This window comes from Paramormyrops kingsleyae, chromosome 7 (genome assembly GCF_048594095.1).
Source record: "Paramormyrops kingsleyae isolate MSU_618 chromosome 7, PKINGS_0.4, whole genome shotgun sequence".
Lineage (NCBI taxonomy): Eukaryota > Metazoa > Chordata > Actinopteri > Osteoglossiformes > Mormyridae > Paramormyrops > Paramormyrops kingsleyae.
Genome location: NC_132803.1, coordinates 22,722,265 through 22,745,935, shown reverse-complemented (window position 1 = coordinate 22,745,935; position 23,671 = coordinate 22,722,265). Strand labels below are relative to the sequence as shown.

The following is a 23,671-nucleotide window of genomic DNA, read 5'->3' as shown; positions in this document are numbered from 1 at the left end:
TGCTGAGAGGACAGCAAAAGGAGCGGGGGACTTGGGGCACCCTGGATTCGGCTCCAGCTTTTTATACAGAACTTTAGAGCAGAACTTTAAAGTTCTGCAGTGTAAATGTAACTAATACACACATGCACACACACACACACACACACACACACACACACACACACACACACACATGTAGGGTAAACATATCCTTATGGGGACCACTCATTAATTTCAATGGGAAAAATGCTAGCGCTAACTATGACAACCTTAACCCCCACCCTGCCCTAACCATAACCATAAGTAACATAACAAAATACAAGAGTTTTGGAATTTTTAGTTTTTTCATAGCAGTCACCGATTTTTATAAAATAGAGTTTTCCCTTATGGGGACCAGGAAACCGGTCCCCATAAGGGAAAAAAACCGAATATTTATCACGTTATGGGGACATAAGGATACATGTAGGTAAACCCGCTCACACACACACACACACACACACACACACACACACTCAGCCCAGATGGACTTGTTTACATTCTTCAAACTGTCACATCCTCCTTCCAGATCCATCCTCATTCACAGTAAACCTGTCACTAATCAGCAGCGGGCACCTAATGACTCAGCTAGGCTTTAATTACAAGGCCGGATGTTTCTGTCTGGTCCCAGCAGGCTGAAGGGGGCGCCGCACACGCCACAGACTAGTCTGGCTCTTATGATTAAATTTAAACTGGTGCGCAAGTTTGCAGCAAAACATCATAAACTTCAGCTGATTCCCCCTGTGCTATCTCTGAACTATCAGGAATGTCTCTGAGAATGCACTAGTTCCAGCACACTTTCCTTCACGGTCTCCAAACCGTACCAGAAGTGCAGGTCCAACACTCCGGTTCATGAATAAATTCCACTCATTTGGGTTTATTTCTTCCCCTCTTGTCATCTACACCAATCAGCTTGAGGACCTTGTATTAGTGCCATTTCGCAAGTTCACCAGTATCTCAAAGGGGTCCACCCCCCCTCCCTAATGATCACCTCAAACACCCCTTTCACTATACTTGTGAATTCAACTGCATTAGAGGCCTCAGTGCTTTGGGTCCTTTCAACACCATCCTACAGGAGGCGCTCACCATCTCCCAGTGGCGAGGGGAAGACAGGCATCTCATAAGCTGTGGGGGTCTGAGGGGAGCTTTGAGAACTGGTGTCTCTGGAGCTACAGTTGGAAGCTGCGTTCAGAGATGCAGAAGACACATAGTAGATATCAGACTGCAGAGTGAGAGAGAGAGGGGGGATTGAAATACAGCACAACAGAAAGAAACAATTGTAACACTGATGCAGGTATATCTTCTGCCCTGACTTTGATAATATTTTATAGTACAATATATTTTTTTATAATCACATTCTGTACATTTTCAACCCACTGAGCATGAGTTACAGGACATACATTATCATCCCAACTAAGTCTGTCCAGTTAATTAATTGTTCAAGTGCACCCCCTTATTCCGTGTATTTAATTTTTCACATAGAATTACATATTAAACATCGCTTTAAAGTTTTGATTGCAATCAAAGCAATAATAGCGCTGCAGCACAAATGGCAAATCGACTAACATTTATACTGCAGAAATGACACCTTAATTCTCCTATGTACTGCAGTAATCACAGACATACCACTGTTCCTATGTACTGCAGAGATCAGAGACATACTGCTATTCCTATGTACTTCAGTAATCAGGGACAGATTGCTGTTTCTATGTACTGCTGTGATCAGACAAACCGCTGTTCCTATGTACTGCAGTGATCAGCCATAATGTTGATCCTATGTACTGCAGTGATCAAGGACAGACTGCTCTTCCTTGCACTGCAGTGATCAGGGACAGACTGCTGTTCCTATGTACTGCAGTGATCAGACAAACCGCTGTTCCTATGTATTGCAGTGATCAGACAAACCGCTGTTCCTATATACTGCTGTGATCAGACAAACCGCTGTTCCTATGTACTGCTGTGATCAGACAAACCGCTGTTCCTATGTACTGCAGTGATCAGACATACCGTTGTTCCTATGTACTGCAGTGATCAGACATATCGTTGTTCCTATGTACTGCAGTGATCAGGAACAGACTGCTGTTCCTTTGTGCCACAGCTTAGATAAACAGGTGGGGCAAAGATAACAGTGGCTGCTCTGTTTACGGGAGCCAGCGAGCTCCCTCACCCTGGATGCAATCAGCTGCAGCTCAGGCACCACGGCGGTGTACACCAGGTTGCCGTTCACCACCAGCCGAATCTCGATGGAGTCTGTAGTGAAGGCTAGGATGTAGGGAAAAGCACACACTGGAAAACAAATAAAAGACAAACGTAAGAACTATGTACATAACAGGACTAAATATATAATTCATGCAGGAACTGAGTCAAAGGCTTAGGAAAAATAAAACTGAGAGTTAAGTACCGATGGAGTTAGGCATCTGATTCCAGCTGAAATGGAAGTCAGAGCTGCCGGACTGGATCATAGTTGTAACTCCATTAAATGGACATACTTTTTTATAGTAGCAGATGTCTGTGAAAGAAATCATACACACAACATATTCATGTTTTGAAAATCCGAACAGTTTGAATGTAGTGCTTTTCACAACATGGTTGCTCCAAAGAAATTAACACCATGTCTAGCAACAGCATTACCAACAAACATAAAGCTACTTTAAAATGCAACTCATGAAATTACAGACAATTAAGAATGCTAACAAATACAACCAGGTAAATACTGCTCTGAAAGCTCGAAATCTCTTCTCTCTTATGTTATACAAAGTTAATTCCTAAACACCTGCTGCATACCACACTCTTCCTTCCCAAACCCTTTCTATACCATACCCTAACCGCATACCACACTCTTCCTTCCCAAATTCTTTCTATACCATACCCTAACCGCATACCACACTCTTCCTTCCCAAACCCTTTCTATACCATACCCTAACCGCATACCACACTCTTCCTTCCCAAACCCTTTCTATACCATACCCTAACCGCATACCACACTCTTCCTTCCCAAACCCTTTCTATACCATACCCTAACCGCATACCACACTCTTCCTTCCCAAATTCTTTCTATACCATACCCTAACCGCATACCACACTCTTCCTTCACAAACCCTTTCTATACCATACCCTAACCGCATACCACACTCTTCCTTCCCAAACCCTTTCTATACCATACCCTAACCGCATACCACACTCTTCCTTCCCAAACCCTTTCTATACCATACCCTAACCGCATACCACACTCTTCCTTCCCAAACCCTTTCTATACCGTACCCTAACCGCATACCACACTCTTCCTTCCCAAACCCTTTCTATACCATACCCTAACCGCATACCACACTCTTCCTTCCCAAACCCTTTCTATACCATACCCTAACCGCATACCACACTCTTCCTTCCCAAACCCTTTCTATACCATACCCTAACCGCATACCACACTCTTCCTTCCCAAATTCTTTCTATACCATACCCTAACCACATACCACACTCTTCCTTCCCAAACACTTTCTATACCATACCCTAACCGCATACCACACTCTTCCTTCCCAAACCCTTTCTATACCATACCCTAACCGCATACCACACTCTTCCTTCCCAAACCCTTTCTATACCATACCCTAACCGCATACCACTCTTCCTTCCCAAACCCTTTCTATACCATACCCTAACCGCATACCACACTCTTCCTTCCCAAACCCTTTCTATACCATACCCTAACCGCATACCACACTCTTCCTTCCCAAACCCTTTCTATACCATACCCTAACCGCATACCACACTCTTCCTTCCCAAACCCTTTCTATACCATACCCTAACCACATACCACACTCTTCCTTCCCAAATTCTTTCTATACCATACCCTAACCGCATACCACACTCTTCCTTCCCAAACCCTTTCTATACCGTACCCTAACCGCATACCACACTCTTCCTTCCCAAACCCTTTCTATACCATACCCTAACCGCATACCACACTCTTCCTTCCCAAACCCTTTCTATACCATACCCTAACCGCATACCACACTCTTCCTTCCCAAACCCTTTCTATACCATACCCTAACCACATACCACACTCTTCCTTCCCAAATTCTTTCTATACCATACCCTAACCGCATACCACACTCTTCCTTCCCAAACCCTTTCTATACCATACCCTAACCGCATACCACACTCTTCCTTCCCAAACCCTTTCTATACCATACCCTAACCGCATACCACACTCTTCCTTCCCAAACCCTTTCTATACCATACCCTAACCCTAACCCTAACTGCAGGATATGTTTATATTTATTTATATTTAGCAGGTGCTTTTCTCTAATGTGAGTTACATGCACGGGAAATAGCTCAATACAAACATATGGCTGTCAAAGAGATGACTTGAGGAGACTGAGCTTCCGACGAATGCAAGCAGCATAGGAGGAAGAACTACACAACATCTGTCAAACAAAGCAAGAACCTAATGACCAGAAAATACAACCTTAAGAACATTCTGGGAACAGAGAGCGACATCAGGCTTGGAGAGGAATTCTGTCAACAGATGGCTCTGGTGCCGAACATCAGTTGTAATCTGAAAATTGGCTCTGCCAGTTAACGAACCAGCAACTTTTCACTTAATGTTCAGCAGATGATTGCAGTGTCTCCCTGGCAAATGGCAGCTCGGAGGAATAACTGTATTGCCTTTAACTATAATGAAAAGCTAGACTGTGAGTTATGTTGGGGGTCGGTTTGACGAGGAAAGCAGAAGAGCAAACAAGAGAGGACAATGACAGCAAGCTGCGACTCACAGTTGTAGCACAACAGCAGGCCTGCTTCTCCATCCTCATATACGTCAATGGCTGCCACAAAGTTGACCTGGAGTAAGAAGGTCAATGGAAGGATAGATGAAAATGCCGGTCCAGTCATAACTCAATCAATATGTATTGTTACTTAGGGGTCTAGAGCCTTGGAGAAAATGAAGAGAGATTTTTTTGTTTCACCCAATTAATTTAATTAAATTTTTCTCAATTTATGGGTGTGCGTCTATGAATAATTTATGTATTTTTTTGCAAACTGCAGCCTGGTTCTTCCCTGTTTCTCATTAATGAAGGGCTTCTTCCTTACTTCATGGGACTTCAGTCCTGCTCTAGGAGCCTGATACAAACTGTCCTAGCAGTGCACTTCACACCTGCACTTAATGTTTCCCATTCCTCTTGAAGGTCACTTGATGTCTTCCTACGATTCACAAGAAACTGTCAGATAAGTTACCGGTCATCTCTGGCATTAGAAAGTCACTTCCGCCCTTTAACTGGCTGGTTTCTTGTCATTTCCAATGTCTCCTTCTTCACCTTGTTCCTGTGTACTGCTGTCTTAGAAACTCTGAGCCTGGAAGCGGCCTGCTTCTCAGTGTAGCCTTCAGCCAGCAGAACCAGGATTAATCCAGGGTTTAAAAATGCAGATTTATAAAAAATATACAGTGGTCTCATAATTTTTTTCCACGGCTGTAAATGTTTACATGGGCGCTGTCCAGTGCGTAATTTGTGCTGGAGCGCAGCTCCTCAGAGCAGTCTGTACTTCGGTGCCTAAAACGCCATACCCAGTGTAACTAAACTTAATATTTATTTTTGTAATAAATGCAAATTGAACTGACGAAATGTACATTTATAAAATTGCGTTGTTTTATTTCTTTGACATACATCTGCCTAAATTAGACTAATCATTTGACTTTGGGTTTGAAAGGGAAAAAGCCCACCGTGCGCTGATGAGAGATGGGGTTACACGCCAGATTGTTACAGCAAAATAATAATAAAAAAATGTCAAAATGACAGAGTAATATTTGAATTTATCTGACTAAGCACCAAAGCCATGGGATCTTTAGGTGTTTAGAGTGTTTGCTTAATGCAAGTGCCATTTGAAAACCTGCTCATATTTGATTTGAAGGGTTTCGGTCACGCCTCCCTCCGCCTGAGTAACAGAAGCGGCATTTTTAACGCTGACCCTGTTGGCGTCCACGTGGTGCAGTCGGTAAGCTTCCCCGGTGCTCTCGTTGATGAGGTCAAACTGGTGCTTGTACGCCACGCAGATCATGTTGTCGTTCTCCCCTGTCGGGCCGTCCACCAGCGCCATGACAACAGGAGGGTCACACAGGCAGATTTCCTTAAAGAAAGAGAAATAGACAGAAAAGAGATCTTTTATATTTTTTAATGTATTGTTAATCAGATTGGACTGGATTGGTCTGTTGATATTCTCTGCACAAGGCTACAAACCTTAGCAGGTGGGAAATTGCTAATGTAAATACAGGGCTGCTTTTGTCTCTTGTCTGTTCCAGTGATGCCCAATTGTGTTTTCAGTTAGTAATTCAAAGAACATGACGTTATGTTTTCCTGAGCTGCATACTGCGTTGAGTTTCCACAGCAGTTTAGCCCTAGCTGTGAGAATCAGCACATGCACTTAAGATGAAACAATGGGGGAAGTCAAGATGCTGAAACTGAATACCTTTTGAAGAGAGAAAATGGTTAATCATTGCAGGTGGGACTAGGGTGGGCAGTGAGGAATGCAGCCTGGTCTTTGGGGACCCACAGACAATCCATATTTTTGCTCCCTCCATGCTTCCTACTGGAAGTCCACATTTTTGCTCCCTTCGAGCTCCCAGTCAGACAGTCCACATTTTTGCTCCCTCCAAGCTCCCTGCCAGACAGTCCAAAGTTTTGCTCCCTCCGAGCTCCCTGCCACAGTCCACATTTTTGCTCCCTCCTAGCTCCCTGCCAGACAGTCCACATTTTTGATCCTTCCTAGCTCCTTGCCACAGTGCACATTTTTGCTCCCTCCCAGTTTCCTGTCAGACAGTCCATACTGTTGCTCCCTCCCAACTTCCTGTCAGTCTACATTTTTGCTCCCTCCCAGCTTCCTGCCAGACTGTCCATATTTTTGCTCCCTCCCAGCTTCCCGCAAAAAGGTGTCTGCGGGTCCCCGACGATCGGATCGGGAAACACTGCGGTAGCGTGGTGGTTCCTGAGGGAGACAAGGCGGCGACGGTGCTTACCCTTATGTACTGGAACTCCTCCACGGGTGACTCAGGGGGCGCGGTCACCATGGCGACGGCACTGAGGCATTCTGTTGGCAGCGGCTTCCTGGTGATGAGGAGAAGCTTGTTGCGAATGGCTGCCACGATGCGCAGCTCTGCACCATGGTGAGTGTTAATGGAATACAAATGGCAGCCTGCAGAGGGAGAATGCTTGTGTTTATGGCAGACATATGCAGCTGCATGAAATACTTCCTCACAGAGCCTTGGTCACTTTCTGGACATTTGATTGCTTTGTTTTCTAATTTCCCAGTTTGGTCCAAATCTATTATGAAGAACTTAGTGTTGGAAAATTTTAGTTTTGATAATAAGCTAACAGTTGTTTATTTGTGATGTTCCTTGTTGTGTTCATATATTATCCTATTATATTTCATAGTTCTTTTGTATGTGAATATGTAGACTATTTTTATATCTGGATGAATGCAATGTATATTTTGAAACCTTTGAGTATTGTACAACGTTTACAGAAATTTTCCATTAACGCATGAGATCACTCACTCCTACTCTCTTTCTCTCTCTCTCCCTTGCTTACTGTGTCCCTCACTCCTTCTCTCCCCCTTTCCCCTCCCTCACTTTCTCTCTCACTCCCTCTCAAACTCTCTCCCTTGCTCCTGTACTCCCCCACTTTCTCTTCCACTTCCTCTCTCTCTTGTTCCTTCTCTTCCACTCTCCCTCACTCACTGTCTTCCTTGCTCTGTGTCTCTTAGCTCATGCATTTTTTTAGCCTTTCCCCCCTAAATCACATTCTGTGCATTGCCTTTCATCTTTTACACTGAGATTTTTATCTCTTCTTGCTTGCGATTAACCCCCTCAAGTCTTTCTCCAAGGACCATTTACTCACTCACATCCAATAACTGAAAAGCACTATCTGAGAGCTTACTGTAACCCCGTTCTGCTGACAGGGCAACAGAACGGGGTTACAGACGGCGCTGTGCTGACGGGGAGCAGAACGGGGTTACAGTACAGACGGTGCTGTGCTGACGGGGGAGCAGAACGGGGTTACAGACGGCGCTGTGCTGACGGGGGAGCAGAACGGGGTTACAGACGGCGCTGTGCTGACGGGGGAGCAGAACGGGGTTACAGACGGCGCAGTGCTGACGGGGGAGCAGAACGGGGTTACAGACGGCGCTGTGCTGACGGGGAGCAGAACGGGGTTACAGACGGCGCTGTGCTGACGGGGGAGCAGAACGGGGTTACAGACGGCGCTGTGCTGATGGGGAGCAGAACGGGGTTACAGACGGCGCTGTGCTGACGGGGGAGCAGAATGGGGTTACAGACGGCGCTGTGCTGACGGGGGAGCAGAACAGGGTTACAGACGGCGCTGTGCTGACGGGGAGCAGAACGGGGTTACAGACGGCGCTGTGCTGACGGGGAGCAGAACGGGGTTACAGACGGCGCTGTGCTGACGGGGAGCAGAACGGGGTTACAGACGGCGCTGTGCTGACGGGGAGCAGAACGGGGTTACAGACGGCGCTGTGCTGACGGGGGAGCAGAATGGGGTTACAGACGGCGCAACAGATGGGGCAACAGCGCCTGCCGTCATGATCACAAGCAGATTGATCCTGTGGTCTGCTTCCAACCCAAAGAGCTGACAGACTATCTGAAACTCTACCAGTTTCAAGTGACCAGCGAGCAGGACGGGGAGACAGAATTCTCCAGCTCGGCTTGCAGTTTGGTCTGCTGCTATTAGACCACACGTGTCCCAAAAATCAAGAGATGGCTTTAACTCTTTTTTGCTGGACACAAAGTATTTTCCATGATAACAGGGTGAGTGTCTTTTGAATTCAGAAACAACTGTAATGACCTAAGGTCAGTGTAAAACTGAGATCCCGTACAGAGGAGAACTTGACTCAGCTTGTTAATCCACGCAAAATTGCACATGTCCTACAGAGGTAAAATTTTAAGTAGTTGCAGGGTAAAAATTCCAGGGATACATCAGAAAAATGAGAACTTAGACACTGTTAAAAGAATTCTATGAATAACTTATCATATTGTGGGAAGGATGGATCTACTATTATTGTGCATTAAAATGCAATGCTTCTTCATCACATGATTATATCCTTATTAATATACCACATGCTTTAACAAGTATGTTATTGACAAGTGATGCACAGCAATTTCTATACTTGGGGTCTTTGGTGAGATTTACATTTTTTCATTTCAACACACCATTGTGGATGTAAATTATGGCACCCGGGCTTCAAATTGAATTTGGACTGTATTTGCCCAAACAACCCAATATTAAAGTACCGTAAACTTTTTACATCTATGTTAAAAAAATTAAGTGATTTGAATTTGTGAAAATTAAGTGATTTTTTTATAGCTCTATGTGGTATTTGTATTAAGCCGTCAATTTGCAGCTGACCTTATTGTGGTTTCACATTATGAGAAAAATATGTAAACACTAAATAAAAAATAGGTGAATAGAGGTGAATCGAAATGAATAATACATGTAATCTGCAAACATGTACAATATGTGGAATACCACAATTCCTTAAGTAAAAAATAGCTATATTTATGTATAGATCCAACAGAAAGATTATATGCACAAATATATTCAGTGACAAAAAAAGTTAAGCACCCAGAAGTAATGGTCTGATTTGGATGTAATTTGCTACACGTGCAGACCAGTGACTGGTATGTAAATGATTCAGTTTGCAAGGAGCTGGCATGTCTACTCACCAGACACAGAGGATGCCTCCTATGTGCATTAGACAGCATTAGCAGCACTTGAGGGAGTTTGATAGGGGCTACATTGTGGGTTTGCATGAGGCTGGGTGGTCGTATCGTGCAATTGCCCGGCATGTGGAGCATGCAGATGTCACAGTCGCACGATGTTGGAACCAATGGGCACTTGAGGGCACCAAGCATCACAGAATGACATCCCCATGACATCTGCGCCTGCCATCCGGACACAGGTATTGGACTCTCTACAACACCCCATGTCATCCCGCACTGCGTATGGACAACTGCCATCAGCCGCACTGCAGGTTCACTGTCCCATGTGTAGGCTGCCATTAACACCAGCACAGAGACGGCTGCGTTTGGGGTGGTGCCGTAACCAGGAGGCATGGACTGATGACAAGTGGCGTTGTACCATGTTCAGCAATGAATCTCGATTCTGCATTACCATGGATGACCGTTGTAAGCGTGTATGGTGGCGCTGATGGGAGTGGACCAATCTGCCAATGGTGTGGGGAGATGGTGACTTCAGGTCATATCTGGTAGTGATTTGAGAGATCCTGACAGCACAGCGCTACGTCAGTGACATCCTGCAGCCGCATGTCTTACCCCTCCTGAGACGGCACCCTGGAACAGCCTTACAACAAGACAACACACGTCCACACAAGGCATGTGTGTCTTTGGGCTGCCTGCTTCATGATGAGTTCCTCCCAAGGCCAGCCAGGTCCCCCAATCTTTCCCCAATCAAACATGTGTGGGATCAGCTCAGACGTCAACTCAGACCCAGTGCCAATCTGCAGGATCTCAAGGACCAGTTACAACAGCTGTGGGCCGACTTGCCGCAGGAGAAGATACAACAGGTTTATGACTCCCTTCTGCTCCGTATTGCCTCAAGTATCCAGGCCCGGGGGGGGGGGGGGGCGCACACCCTACTGTCATGGGACCAGCAGTGTGCCCATACTGTCAACTCTTTTGTCCGTTTGATCTGATATTATAATCATTGCGATACAGTCACATGACCTTTCACCACAAAGCAGATTCGTTTCATTTCCATCACGCCTGGATGCTTACCTTTTTTTGTCACTGAGCATGTTAAAATTAAGGTCAAACCATAATCATGTGACACATGTACAGTGTTGATACTGAATTTACTATTTAGGCAGATGATTCAAAGAGGAAATAATGCATGAAATTCTGTATATAAAAACAGCCCATCTCACCTTTCGTCTTCTCCAGCTTGTTTTCTCGGCTGTCATATTTGGTGCGGACAAGCTGCCCATCTAAGCCCCTGCTGAGGCTGCTTAGTCTGAAGACGTAGAGCCGGGCATCTTTCCCTGGGGAGGGGAGCAGGAGGATTGATTGCAAAGGGGACTGGCATGATGTGCCATACTGAGTTACACTCAACTCCATCTGGATGCAACAGTACATTTTTATATGACAGGTTAACTGTTATTTTCCCATCCATTCTATCCATGACGGTGTGCGGCTCAGTCAGTCAGGACTGTACCTATGATCAGAAGGTCGCTGATGCTACCACTGGACCCTTGAGCAACATCTTTAAGCTCTAATTGTTCTAGAGGCTGTGAACCCCCCCCCCCAAGCTTGCCCTGAGCTTTATATGTGTGTCATGGGGGGGCAAGATGGAATAGAAGGATCAATCAAGTATCAGTATTCCATTCATGATGGTTTTAAGAATTAACTGTTGATACTTGCTTTTTTGTATTGAACTCTATTTAACTCTTTAAACTGTAAAAATATATTTTTGGATGCCATGTGAACCCCTGTGTCCTACGACGGTCTGCTGGCATACACTGCAAGATCAACAGCGAGTGCCCCCACACCAAAGAGCAGTTGACATGAAGTCAACTGTCTGTCCCCCCCCACTGCAAGATCAACAGCGAGTGCCCCCACACCAAAGAGCAGCTGACATGAAGTCAACTGTGTGTCCCCCCCCACTGCAAGATCAACAGCGAGTGCCCCCACACCAAAGAGCAGCTGACATGAAGTCAACTGTGTGTCCCCCCCCACTGCAAGATCAACAGCGAGTGCCCCCACACCAAAGAGCAGCTGACATGAAGTCAACTGTGTGTCCCCCCCCACTGCAAGATCAACAGTGAGTGCCCCCACACCAAAGAGCAGCTGACATGAAGTCAACTGTCTGTCCCCCCCACTGCAAGATCAACAGCAAGTGCCCCCACATCAAAGAGCAGCTGACATAAAGTCAACTGTCTGCCAATCCCCCCAACCCCCCCGACCCATGCTGAGTTAGAACGGTGGAGTCAGAACACGCAGCTGTGGTGCAGCACTGAGAGTTGACTCCTCGTCCGCAGTTAGTCTTTACATTGTCGAGGGGAAATGCAAAAAGTAGCAGGCAGAGAGACCATCCACCTGGTGACTGTTCATGCAGCACTACCCAGCCGTCAAACCAAAGTGTACTTAATGAAAATACAAATCAAGGGAACAACCTCATTTTCAGAGAAAGCGTTAGAAGAGTAATCATTATGAGTCTTATGCTTATATAGATGTATAAATCAGTTGACAGGACAGTCCATCACACTGCACTGATACACATACAAATTCCCTGACTGAAATGGCAGCTTTGTACTTCTACAATGAATGTGTGTGATTACACATACATTTCCAGAACTGTCTCTCTTATTGCTGAACGCTCTAAGATGCCATTACCCTGTATCTGATTGCCTGAATATTTTTTTCCTAGGCAATATTTATTTGATGAAATTACAGTGCAGTTCTTCACTGCATATTGCTCGATACTCATTAGCCACACATGATATTTGCTAAAGACTCAACTTGATAAAGTATCCCCATTTGTATACTGGTGAGGGACTAATGTACGATTATGGAAACGGCTTCATGTGTGACTGTGGCTACGGCACCCCCAAGTGTGATTTGTTGGTCTGTGACCTGTTTGTGCTCAAGTGGTGAGGTGGTTGGAGAGCGGGGCCCACTGACAGCCACAATCTGCAGCTTTAATGGGATTAGGCTGCTGGGGTGGTTCTGAGAGTTTGCCGGGAGGGGGGGGGATTCGGCCTCCTCCCAGCTTCCCTTTCTACGTAGTTCGACACCAGGATGATGAAAGAAGTTCTGCCCACTCCCTTATTTGAAGGGATGGATCCATAAGCCCACCGGAGCGATAGCAAAGCGAGAGGCAGACGACACGTGTTTCCGCTCCTGTAGTGGTACAGGCTTGACCCGTGGTCGTCTGTTAGGAGTAGCTTCAGACTGGAGTGAGTCATTCTGCCGCATATGCCTGTTGGTGAGCAGGCTACAGAGTATACTGTTGTCCAGTAATATGTATAGCAGAAGTTCAACATCTCTATTATTTTCAGATTATTAACACCACCCAGTTTCCGGTGGTGCTGTGATGACTCTAATTATCATATTTTTTGACATAATATAAGGACTTCAATACCACTGATGGATGTGCTGATATACCCGGCTAGACTGAAAGGGCAATAGCTTTATTCTTCATATCTGGTAACAGTCATGTTAGGGTCATGGACGTTAATGTTTTCTGGATAGCCTTTACCCCCATGACGTGGTACTATAGAAGATGCCAGAGATACAGTACTCATGACAAATCTCTGCCAAGTCTGTGGTAAACGTTAGCGAGACCTGTCAGATTATCAGCTCATGGTTCACATACAAGGCTTTCACTTTGCAAATGTTCTTAAAATATATTTTATGTAATTGCTTTTTAATATATTAAGAACATTCACACTGGTTCCTGCATGCTGACATATCCAAGCATCCCACTCGGCTGGGACAAGAGGCCGGTGTATTGATTAGTTGTACCTGCCCCTCATTTCTCTGAAAATGTGCTGCACTCCTCTTCCCTCCAGGAAGTCAGACTATGGTTAAAATGCCCATCCTGAAAGCTGCCGTGTAGCACTCTGGATTTTTGGTAACACTTTCTATGAATGCAATGTATTTAAGAACCTATGAACACATTCATAGCACAGTATAATTCATTTAAAATACTGAATTCATAATGCATTATAAACAAGGATATACATATTTATGAAAAGACATAACACATTATAGCCATATTTTCTTTAATTCATTATAGATCACAGCTTCACTGGAGCTTATGAAGTACTGTATATTAATTAATACTATAATGCTGTATGACTGTCAATAGAAGATGCTGTAATGCATTATTAATTCTTATACCGACCATTATAATGCATTAGGTGGGTATCAATAGTGCATCATAGATGGCAGCTTTAAGGAAAATTATACCATTTTTTTTTCCTTCCAGGTGTACCTGGTCTGTCCTGATCATATCTTCTAACTGCCTGTTTGATTTCTCCTGTTTATATGTTTTTTCTCGTGCTGATGCCTGCTTTGCTTTTCCTGAAAAATAGACCCCAATAAACCATCATTTGCCACAGAATCCCCGTGTCTTATGGAATTGTTCTTCATAATTACCCAAGTGTTTCATATGCTTGCAAATTATAGATCCCAAGGCAGTGTACTGTTATAACCACATTCTATAAATGGATATGGGAAAATGTTTGCTTAGGGAGAGCATTGTGCGACATGAAACGCAGAACTGCAGATGCAAAATAATTTTGCATTTTGGTCTACATTGTAGCAGGAATATACTTCCATACTGGTGGAAGTATGGACAAGTTGATTGGAGCCAATGGACAAAAGCCACGGGCAAAAGACAGGACGCCACATTGCAAGGGCAGCCGCTCTGGGGCCTTCTTCATCTGACTGCAGGAATACCAATACATTCACTTTAATTGACCGCCACCTAACGAAGCTGACAAAGGGTGACACTTCAAAAAAGGACAGATGAACAGGGTTTGATCTGAAGCAGCCCAATGATAATATCTTTCTGTGGAAATGAATGAAGTCTGTAAGGACAGAGGTGTCAGGTAGCACCTGGGATGTTTGGAAAACCCGTGTCTTAGCACTGGAGCTGCCAGGAGTCACTTGCTGTACTTTATTGTGTTCTGCCAATCTACAGAAAAACCTAATAATTCTGTAAAAAATCTCTGGTGCTTTTGTCTATGACAGTTTGTCTTTAAGGCCTCAAAATTGAAAAGTTATTTGAAATAAATTTTTTTCAGGGAAAATTACAAATATACGTAAATAAACTATAAAATACTTATTTCTCTCTACTCACAAGCAAAACAACAGGAAATATAACTGTTACATTTGGCTGTGATGTTCTCAGTAGGTGTGTAGCCTTCCCAAGTCACCCCCTGTTATTAACATTTTAGTGTACAGCCATTGCCATGGACTGGGAATTGAGTGATACTGGCTGTTACTCATATTACTAAGTACTTGTTAGACATGCTATAAAATAAGGCCACCAGGGAACATGTAACACAGTGCTTAATGACTATGAGAACAGAAACAGTTGTAATTCTGCGAACGATACTTAACATCAATTGCTTCAGGAAGTAAAATACAGCTATACAAACAGACAGACTTTATGTTGCATGTTACCCGAATGTGTCAGTTAATCATCATCACTGTATTTATCATTTATCCATGGTGATTTACAAGTTTTAGAGAACAGTAATAAAATCAGGCTCTGCATAATGATGATTGTGAGCTTCGGTTCAACTCAACAACTAAATAGTGTTCATGGAAAATGCGAAACATTAATGGCTGTTATTAATATTAAAAGTATTTAAAATTAGAACCTGGGAAATCCATTATCTTTATGAGTAATATTCTATTATGCATGCTCACTATCTATGCTGTGGTCTGCAGGGCCACAAGTTCCATAAAATTATAAACCGCTTGCTGACAGGTGAACACCAACAGATAACCATCATCTGGGCAAACATCTGGGCAAACCGCCTGACCGCAAGTGTCCTCTGGAAACGTTCTCTTACCCTTGTCTGCCCTAGTGATTAGAAGATCCTGAGGTTCAATAACATGCATCTGTTTGACCACCATGGTTCTGTCAAACACCTGCACTGGAGGTGGCGGCGTGTCTGTGAAAATCAGAAAGGCAGCGACTCACACAAGTGTCCCTTTTAGTCTGTAGACACAACAGCCCCCAAGTAACTACAATTTAGGCTGAGGAGAGTTTAACGGGTTTGGTGGGAATGGATTCTGTATTGCTCAGAGTTTAAATAGAATTCTGAAAGTAAATGGAAATAAAAACAGGATAATGTACTACTACTGTATATGCAGGGATTGACATAACTGGTACGCAAGCGATACGTGCGGCAATCGATTGTTGTAACAGCGTGAATGCGTATGTATTTTATGTGCATTTGCACTGATATAACAAGAAATTACCGTGCATTTTAACCTCTATACCGCAAATGAAGTACGAATTAGCATATAAAAGTTAAAAAACACAATAATTTTGTGTCATATGGGCGCAAATGCACATAAAATATGTACGAATTCATGCTGTTACAACAATCAATTGCCGCACATATCGCTTTTAAAGGTGAATGTGTACTTGCGTACCAGTTATGTCAATCCCTGATTATATGATTAGTTTGGAGAGTCAATGTATTGTTAAATTAATAAAACAGCTACTGTAACATCCTCATGAAATATTTTTAAATAAGCATTTATTTTGAAACAAATAGTTAAATTTGCAACAGACATGGATGTAGTGTGCTGATACTGAGCCATGTTACTATAGTATTTGACACAAAACTTAACTGCACATGAGAGATAAATCAGCTATGTGTGGATGTAATAAAAATCCTAGTTCACTGCAGTAAAAATGAAAATCAAAACTACTAAATGGTTTTCTGGCCATCTGATCAATTTTGTGCTGCAAGATCATTACATGTACCAGCGGAAATGCTGTGAAGTGAGTGAACACAGTGAATTAAAATTAGCTCTGTGATGGGAAATTGGTGGGAGATTAATACACCAAAGCAGAAAAAAATTAATCATCATAGAGAGGGAGGTCTGTAAAATAAACCCAAAGGCACATACTTGTGTTTATAATATGTGTCAGACTTGTTACTAGTAGGTAACAACGTAAATATAGGCGAACAACATGCACACCTGAGTTCAGAGCAGTGGGATCCTGACCTGAAAAACAACAGTTTTGAGATATTAATTCATAACAAACCACATGTGTGTGTAACTCATTATCTGAACTGTAGGCCTTGGTGCTTACTGTCCAGCAACATAACTCCTGCAGTGTCAGTAGCGATGAGCACAGACTGACCCCAGGAGTCACTGCACACAACCTCATGTGGAAAACTGCTGTAGAAGGACTGAGGCTCCCAGGGCTGAAATAAAAACGCAGGATTATTGTAAATGGTGCAGAAAAAAAACAGGAAATGCACACTCTATATGTTGTCTGAGCTAGCCAAAATGTGAACTGCTTAATGATACATTTCTGTTATTTTTTGAGAACACTGTACTTGTTTTAGTACTTTAATAGCTATTAAAGACTTTTCTGGCTATTTTTATTTGCCTGTTGAGGCTCTTATTTCATCGTCTCACGCCGTTGCACTCCCACATGTGCCACATGAACCAGAGCAGCATGTGCAGTGAGCAGCGCAGTGTCGCAGTGCCCACTTTGCAGTGCGAGAGGTCGGCATGCCCCTTAATGATGCTTCTGCTCCCACGTGAGCCAGTAGCACCGCAGAACACGTGTAGGGCGATTGAGCCTGGCTGTGTTCTTAGACATTTTTAGAAAAGTGATGCTTCCTCGCTCTTAAACATCACAGGAGCATTTCAAAGTTGCTCTGCAAAGTCAATTAATATCGGAACAGGCAGGCCTGCATCCCCGCTTCGTGCCCATTAAAGGAGGATGATGAGTACGTAAATAAAAGCTTCAGCGGTAATTAGCCAATAAACAAATCAGAGAGATACGACCTCTCACAAAACAAAAATTATCAAGGTTTAATTATAGGAAGAAAAACATAGAATAAGGTTCTAAGTCTACTTAAAAATGTTAAATATATTATGGGAGAAGATGGTGGAAAGGTGTTTTCAAAGGGCACTCCCGAGCAGCAACAAATGCATGACACAGTCAAAGAGGCCGCAGATATTGTAACAAGGTCTGTCTCTATGTTTATGTAAGCCATGCACATTTCATTAAGAAAAAGATGGAAATCATTATTATAACAAGCTTTTCTCTGATTGAACATATAGTCTGTAATATTTTTTTTTAATTGATCTTTGATACTACAGTTTTACCTGTTATTCATTTCGCGTACTGAATAGAGCTGCATTTTTAGTCAAATGTAGCTATATAAATATATTTATTATTTTTAAAAAGTCTTTATAAAGATAATGACATCCAGCCTTTTTAGAATGAAATGTGCAAAGTCCACATAACTACAGAGACAGAGTTGTCATGCAGATCTCAGGCGAAGACAGACCAAGACATCCAAAACGTCCATGCATCACTGGGACACGTCCAGGCATCACCGGGACATCACTGGGACACGTCCATGCATCACTGGGACACGTCCATGCACACACTGGAACCTGACATAAGCAGCATGACAAAGCAGCAGCAGGTTGTTAAGTGGACTCTTACCTCCTTTCTGTACAACCCTGTGGTGACAAGACTAGTAGGGGCGTCTCCTCTCACGATGGTCTTCAGCTTCAGTGCCTGTCCAAAGAGCCACAGTGCTGGTGTCTAGTAACACAGTAATATTTCCTACTTCTACAATATTCTGGCACAACCTCACAATAATATGAAACACTTAAGGCCATGTTTTTAGTAATATATTAACACATTCATAATGCATTATAATGCATTCATAAAGAATTATAAACATGGCTATAAATGTCAAAAGCCATAACGCATTATGGCTGTATGTATTTTGCATAATGAATGCTCTATGAAGCTCTCATCTATAATGCACTATAGATACCTTTATAATGCAGTACAGATCATCCTTAATGCTTATACCAACCATTATAATGTACTGTATAACTGTTACTAAAAGATCTTTAAATGTTCCAGAAGCTTCTGAAATAACTCCATTGGTGTATATCGCTTGCTGTCACGTCCCGATCGTTCCGATCCTCATGTGTGCCACACCCCCTTGTTTAACTCATGTGGAATCCTCTTGTTATCAGTTGGTTGTAATTGTTGTTTAATTAGTTTGCCGTATTTAAGTGCGTGTCAATGTATACTTTGCCAGTCTGGTCATTAATGTTATGATGTCAGTCTTGCTTGTTGCTCTGTGTTCCTGAATGTGTTCTCCCCAAATAAATCCCTTGTTCCCTCCTGTGCCTGCACTTTGTGACACTTGCCCTCAGTTCCTGAAAGGTGCATAGGGTTGAGTGAGTGAGATGAAGGACACACGCCCTTCTCTGCAGGTCATGCCGCTCACCTGCCCTATCCTGACAAACTCAGCCTGTCTCGCCTCTTCCTTCTTACGGGCGGACTTTGGTGACTCAGGCAGGACGTCACTGAATGACCGCCGGTTCAGCATGTTCTGGGGAGAGAAGGGAACCTGCAGGGGGAGAAAAGCAGAGATGGAAAAGGGTTCAGCATAGGCCCGTGGCAGCAAGAAACGGCACTGGGACAACACGGTTCTAGGAAAATCAGGAACCAGATCCCGCTGCCAGCAAGCATGGTCAAGCACCGCTTTACCCTTTTAGTACCAAGTATACTTGTGAAAGGAGATTCTTTAGCCATAATTCAGCATAGCTGAAGCCTGGGTCTTTCTGTTGTCCTAAGCAATATCTCATAAATGATGTAACAAGATGAGACACATGCAGTGCGGCACTATCAATTGGCCCTTGTGACTGTGGCCTGTTACTTTAAACCATGCAAACCGCAGGGCAGACACCGCAGGGCAGACACTCCAGGGCGAACACCACAGGGCAGACACTCCAGGGCGAACACCATAGGGCAGACACTGCAGGGCAGATACTGCAGGGCAGACACTGCAGGGCGAACACCGCAGGGCAGACACTCCAGGGTGAACACCATAGGGCAGACACTGCAGGGCAGATACTGCAGGGCAGACACCGCAGGGCAGACACTCCAGGGCAAACACCGCAGGGCGAACACCATAGGGCAGACACTGCAGGGCGAACACCACAGGGCAGACACTCCAGGGCAAACACCGCAGGGCAGATACTCCAGGGCGAACACCATAGGGCAGACACTGCAGGGCAGATACTGCAGGGCAGACACTCCAGGGCAAACACTCCAGGGCAGATACTCCAGGGCAGACACTGCAGGAAGCCCTCAGGGGGTGGCCTGGCCATGAATCTGGCAAATACCTTGTAGAGGTCCGGCATGAGGTCCTGGTACAGCGATCGGATCAGCATGTCTAGTGTCCGCTGCCGCTTCTGTGCAAACGTCGGCGTCTCCAGGGTGGCCTTTTCCCCATTAATTACTGTGCAGAAGGAGACAGAGCCCATTGCCAAGGGCCGGTCGCTTATTCTACAAGCACTTCCCTGCCTACATATATTCCGACACGCGGCCTCGCCTCCATGCACCCGGCTTATCGATCTGCAAAAACAGAGGAACTCCAGCAGCTCTGGTGCAGCGCGGCGTCATTACTTACATTTTACTAGCAAAAAGTCCCTGAATTCTTGGTGGTCTGTAAACACTGGCGGGGAGGGAAGGGGGGGTCCAAAAAGCGGCACGCTCTCCTCTGAGAATATCTTCAACCTGTGACACGTCAGAGCAGAGGCACTCAGACTGAGTGCCGAATAGGTGCAGTGGGAGAAACAGGCAAAAGCGGCGGATTTAGCTACCTACCTGTAACTGTCATTCTGACTGTTATATCGAACTAAGGCAAAAATATCTACAGGCGGCATTAAGGGCAAACAGCACTATAATGAGCCGAGAGTACCATTAATAACAATAAGCCTGAATAAAATGTCAATATTTCTACAGTAAGTCACGCCAAAACGTGCAGCTTTGGAAGTGAGCGCTTGTCAGACGTAGCAGCATCTGCCTAAAGGATACGCGTGAAATGGGATCGGATCATGGACGGCTTGAACGATGGGGAAGCGTCGTCCCCTTCTTGGAACACGATCGTGACAATGTCGTTCCCGATATGTCTCTTGCGCTCCACCTGTGACGGCATGCACACGCACAGCCACACAGACACAGCCACACAGAGACAGAGAGCAAGACAATTACATATAAATCTGTGCAAAAGAAAAATTACAGCACCAGAAAAAAGACTTTCAAGCAAATGCTAATGTAATATCTAAAGCAATTAACTGACTGTATTTTCTAACAGTACATGCAAACGTTTGATGGTACTGCAATATGTACAAAGCACACAGCCATTTAAAACAGAGACATTTTTATAGGGTATTAAACTAAACTCTCTGGGAAAAAAATTATTTCCTGTTCAAATGAAAGGGGCTGGAATGTCATCTCTGCTGTTCTTTGGCAGAGACATAGTCTGCCAACACAAATAATATGTAATTACAAAAAGGACTTTTTCAGTGAATGTTGAATTTCAATTATTACTGCATTAGGCAACGATCCCATTGCTAGAACATAAATAAAATAAATTATTATTCATAAGAATAAGAGTTCTTGGCACTCCTTGAGATAACAGGCTGACTCTAGGTCTGTTCTTCATTTTGTTTAAACAAATCAATATGAGTTACAGTTCATATCTCATATTCAGGCTACAGGAAACTTAAGATTCTTATTGACTTTATAAGCTTATTTTACACCCCCCAGAGCTGTTTACACCCTACATGAGGTTGTCTCACCTTTATTTATACAGTATGTTTACCTGGTTATTTATTAATTGCACATAATTGACTGGGAAATAAATGGATTCTGATTTGACAGTCCAACTCTGAGCAATGCCGCCAAATGCGATTTCCGTATTGGCTGTTCTGTCTCATTGAGGGTGTTTCTGAATTCATTGCTACGTGCACCATGGTGTATGTATATTTAAGGCCAACACAAAGGCAGTGAAGGTGGATGAATGTCTGCAGTGAGTGATATACTTCAGCTCCCCTAAATCACTGTTTCCCGATCTGCTCCTCGGGGTCCCACAGACAGTCCATGTTTTTGCTACCGGGAGCTGGGTTCCCAAGGACTGGGGGGGGGGGGGAATGCCAAGTCTGTGATCTAGACAAAGGTGGATAGTTCATTCATGTCCATAAAGTAAAAATCCAGACCAAGATTTTGTTTCAACCAACCAATTGAGTATAAAGAGTCACAGTTACAGAATACTCAACTGTTTGGTTGAAACAAAATATTGGTCTGGATTTGTACTTTCTGGACCTGAACTATCCGCCTCTGATGCTGGGTCAGGCAGCCCCTTTTATACATGCATTTGGGTTGGTTCAAAGACACTCCTGTGATCAGAAGGATCTGCCATATGGCTGGATTAAGGCAGAGTGAAAACTTGGAAACATCGAAAAAAATGTTAAGAATACCGATAAAAGAGTGATTATTGAAAAATTAGTTCTTTGGCAGCGAAAGGAGATTGGCCTTTTCAGGACTGCATTCCACAAGTTCTGTACTGCACAATGCAAGTATGCAATGGAATGAAATTCCAGCTTATGTCAACAACTCAAATCAATGTAACTCAAAAGCAATCCAATAAAGACCTCTGAAATAAAAGCCCTCACATAAAACCTCATGCCGTCCAATTGAACTGCAGTGTTACGCATAATCAGTGGAATCAGACTAGCAACAGTGACTCACACTGGTAACCATGACCACCAGGAGACAGACTCCCTTGTAGCGCAGAGTTTTGTTTTTGCCTGTGCAGCATAGAATTGTGGGTAATCACAAACTCACCTGTTGCTTGTTTTCCTTGGAGTATGGCAACATGGTGGACACGTGGAACATGAGCTCATGACCCTGGTATACGGTGTAAATGGAGTGTATTCCTGTAGTGTCATCTATGAGTAGAACATATGGGAAACACTGTGAAATGAAGACTCCATATGCGGACCGTTTCTGAATTTGACATTTATGAGGCTGTGGGGTACAGGCTCTTACTTTTTGTGTCCAGGCCCCCTCTGTACCCCGCCCATCCTTGTAGTGAAATTGTGTCTCCAAGAAGGTTCAGGAACTTGTTAAAGTTTTCACTTCCGGTTTCTGCATCAAAAAAGAAAAAAAACCTCTTATCGACTCTGTCATCAAAATCAAAGCTTCCATCAAAGAACACATTTAACAATCCTACAGTAAAGGGATTTTGTTACCACTGAAGTTGGGAATTCCCATTCCCATTACCATTACCATTACTATGCAAGTACCAGTCAAACAACTGCACACAGCTGTTTTTGTTTCTGTTATATAATAGCTATGCTATTCACCTCATAGTAAAAGATTACAATAAAGCAATGAAGTAACACAGTACACAGCAAATACTGCAATGACCAAGAGAACTGCTTAACATCTCAGTATTTTCTCAGATTTTGGACTTTTCAAAATAGCCTTCTTTTGCTTTGCTTGTCTAAAGTGGTCTAGAGACATATCTGACAATATGTAAATATACTTAATAAACTGCCCACTGAATATAATAATCCATAAATACAGGACTTACCGTTGCTAAACATCTCATCATCTGTGAGCTGTCCGTCTTTGGCATACAGCACACCAAACTTGAAGTTTACAGATCCCTAGAAAAACAGTTTCCATCTGTTTACACTTATATTTGAAGAACATCATTTTAACAAATAGAAAAGGGAGGACAACAAAATGACAGTGTTCTGGGTTATTTCAGATTACGCGAATGTCAGTACGTACCCATCCATTTTCCTTAACCACTTATGCAGTACAAAGTTCAGGCAAGTTTATGGAGAATCTCAGAAACCTCAGGACAACTTACACCTCCAACAAAGTGCTATTTTATCAGGGACCGCAAGAGGAAACCAAAGTGCTCAAAATAAATGTAAGCAAACACAGGGCAAACTCTACACATGGTACAGGAGTTGATCCAAAGCCATAAAATCAATTTCCTTCTATACTCTACTTTTCTGCGCTGTGCTGTACTG

General features: G+C 43.6%; 1 protein-coding gene across 4 annotated transcripts in view; it reads right to left on the bottom strand.

Annotated features, from left to right (window-relative positions):
• Positions 1-23,671, bottom strand: part of garnl3 (GTPase activating Rap/RanGAP domain like 3) — a 113,407-nt gene that overhangs the window by 9,740 nt on the left and 79,996 nt on the right. For all 4 annotated transcript variants that reach the window (XM_072714515.1, XM_072714518.1, XM_072714516.1 and 1 more), the window contains exons 9-27: positions 23,221-23,296; positions 22,674-22,772; positions 22,470-22,573; positions 20,658-20,766; positions 20,448-20,493; positions 20,251-20,357; positions 19,964-20,079; positions 19,063-19,185; positions 18,258-18,332; positions 16,881-16,995; positions 16,766-16,792; positions 15,622-15,723; positions 10,963-11,076; positions 7,022-7,197; positions 5,977-6,135; positions 4,788-4,854; positions 2,417-2,524; positions 2,183-2,301; positions 1,102-1,237 (exon numbers count right to left, since the gene is read on the bottom strand). In XM_072714515.1, coding sequence (XP_072570616.1) covers positions 1,102-1,237; positions 2,183-2,301; positions 2,417-2,524; positions 4,788-4,854; positions 5,977-6,135; positions 7,022-7,197; positions 10,963-11,076; positions 15,622-15,723; positions 16,766-16,792; positions 16,881-16,995; positions 18,258-18,332; positions 19,063-19,185; positions 19,964-20,079; positions 20,251-20,357; positions 20,448-20,493; positions 20,658-20,766; positions 22,470-22,573; positions 22,674-22,772; positions 23,221-23,296 — 1,978 coding nt within the window. The remainder of the gene's footprint in view (positions 1-1,101; positions 1,238-2,182; positions 2,302-2,416; positions 2,525-4,787; positions 4,855-5,976; positions 6,136-7,021; positions 7,198-10,962; positions 11,077-15,621; positions 15,724-16,765; positions 16,793-16,880; positions 16,996-18,257; positions 18,333-19,062; positions 19,186-19,963; positions 20,080-20,250; positions 20,358-20,447; positions 20,494-20,657; positions 20,767-22,469; positions 22,574-22,673; positions 22,773-23,220; positions 23,297-23,671) is intronic.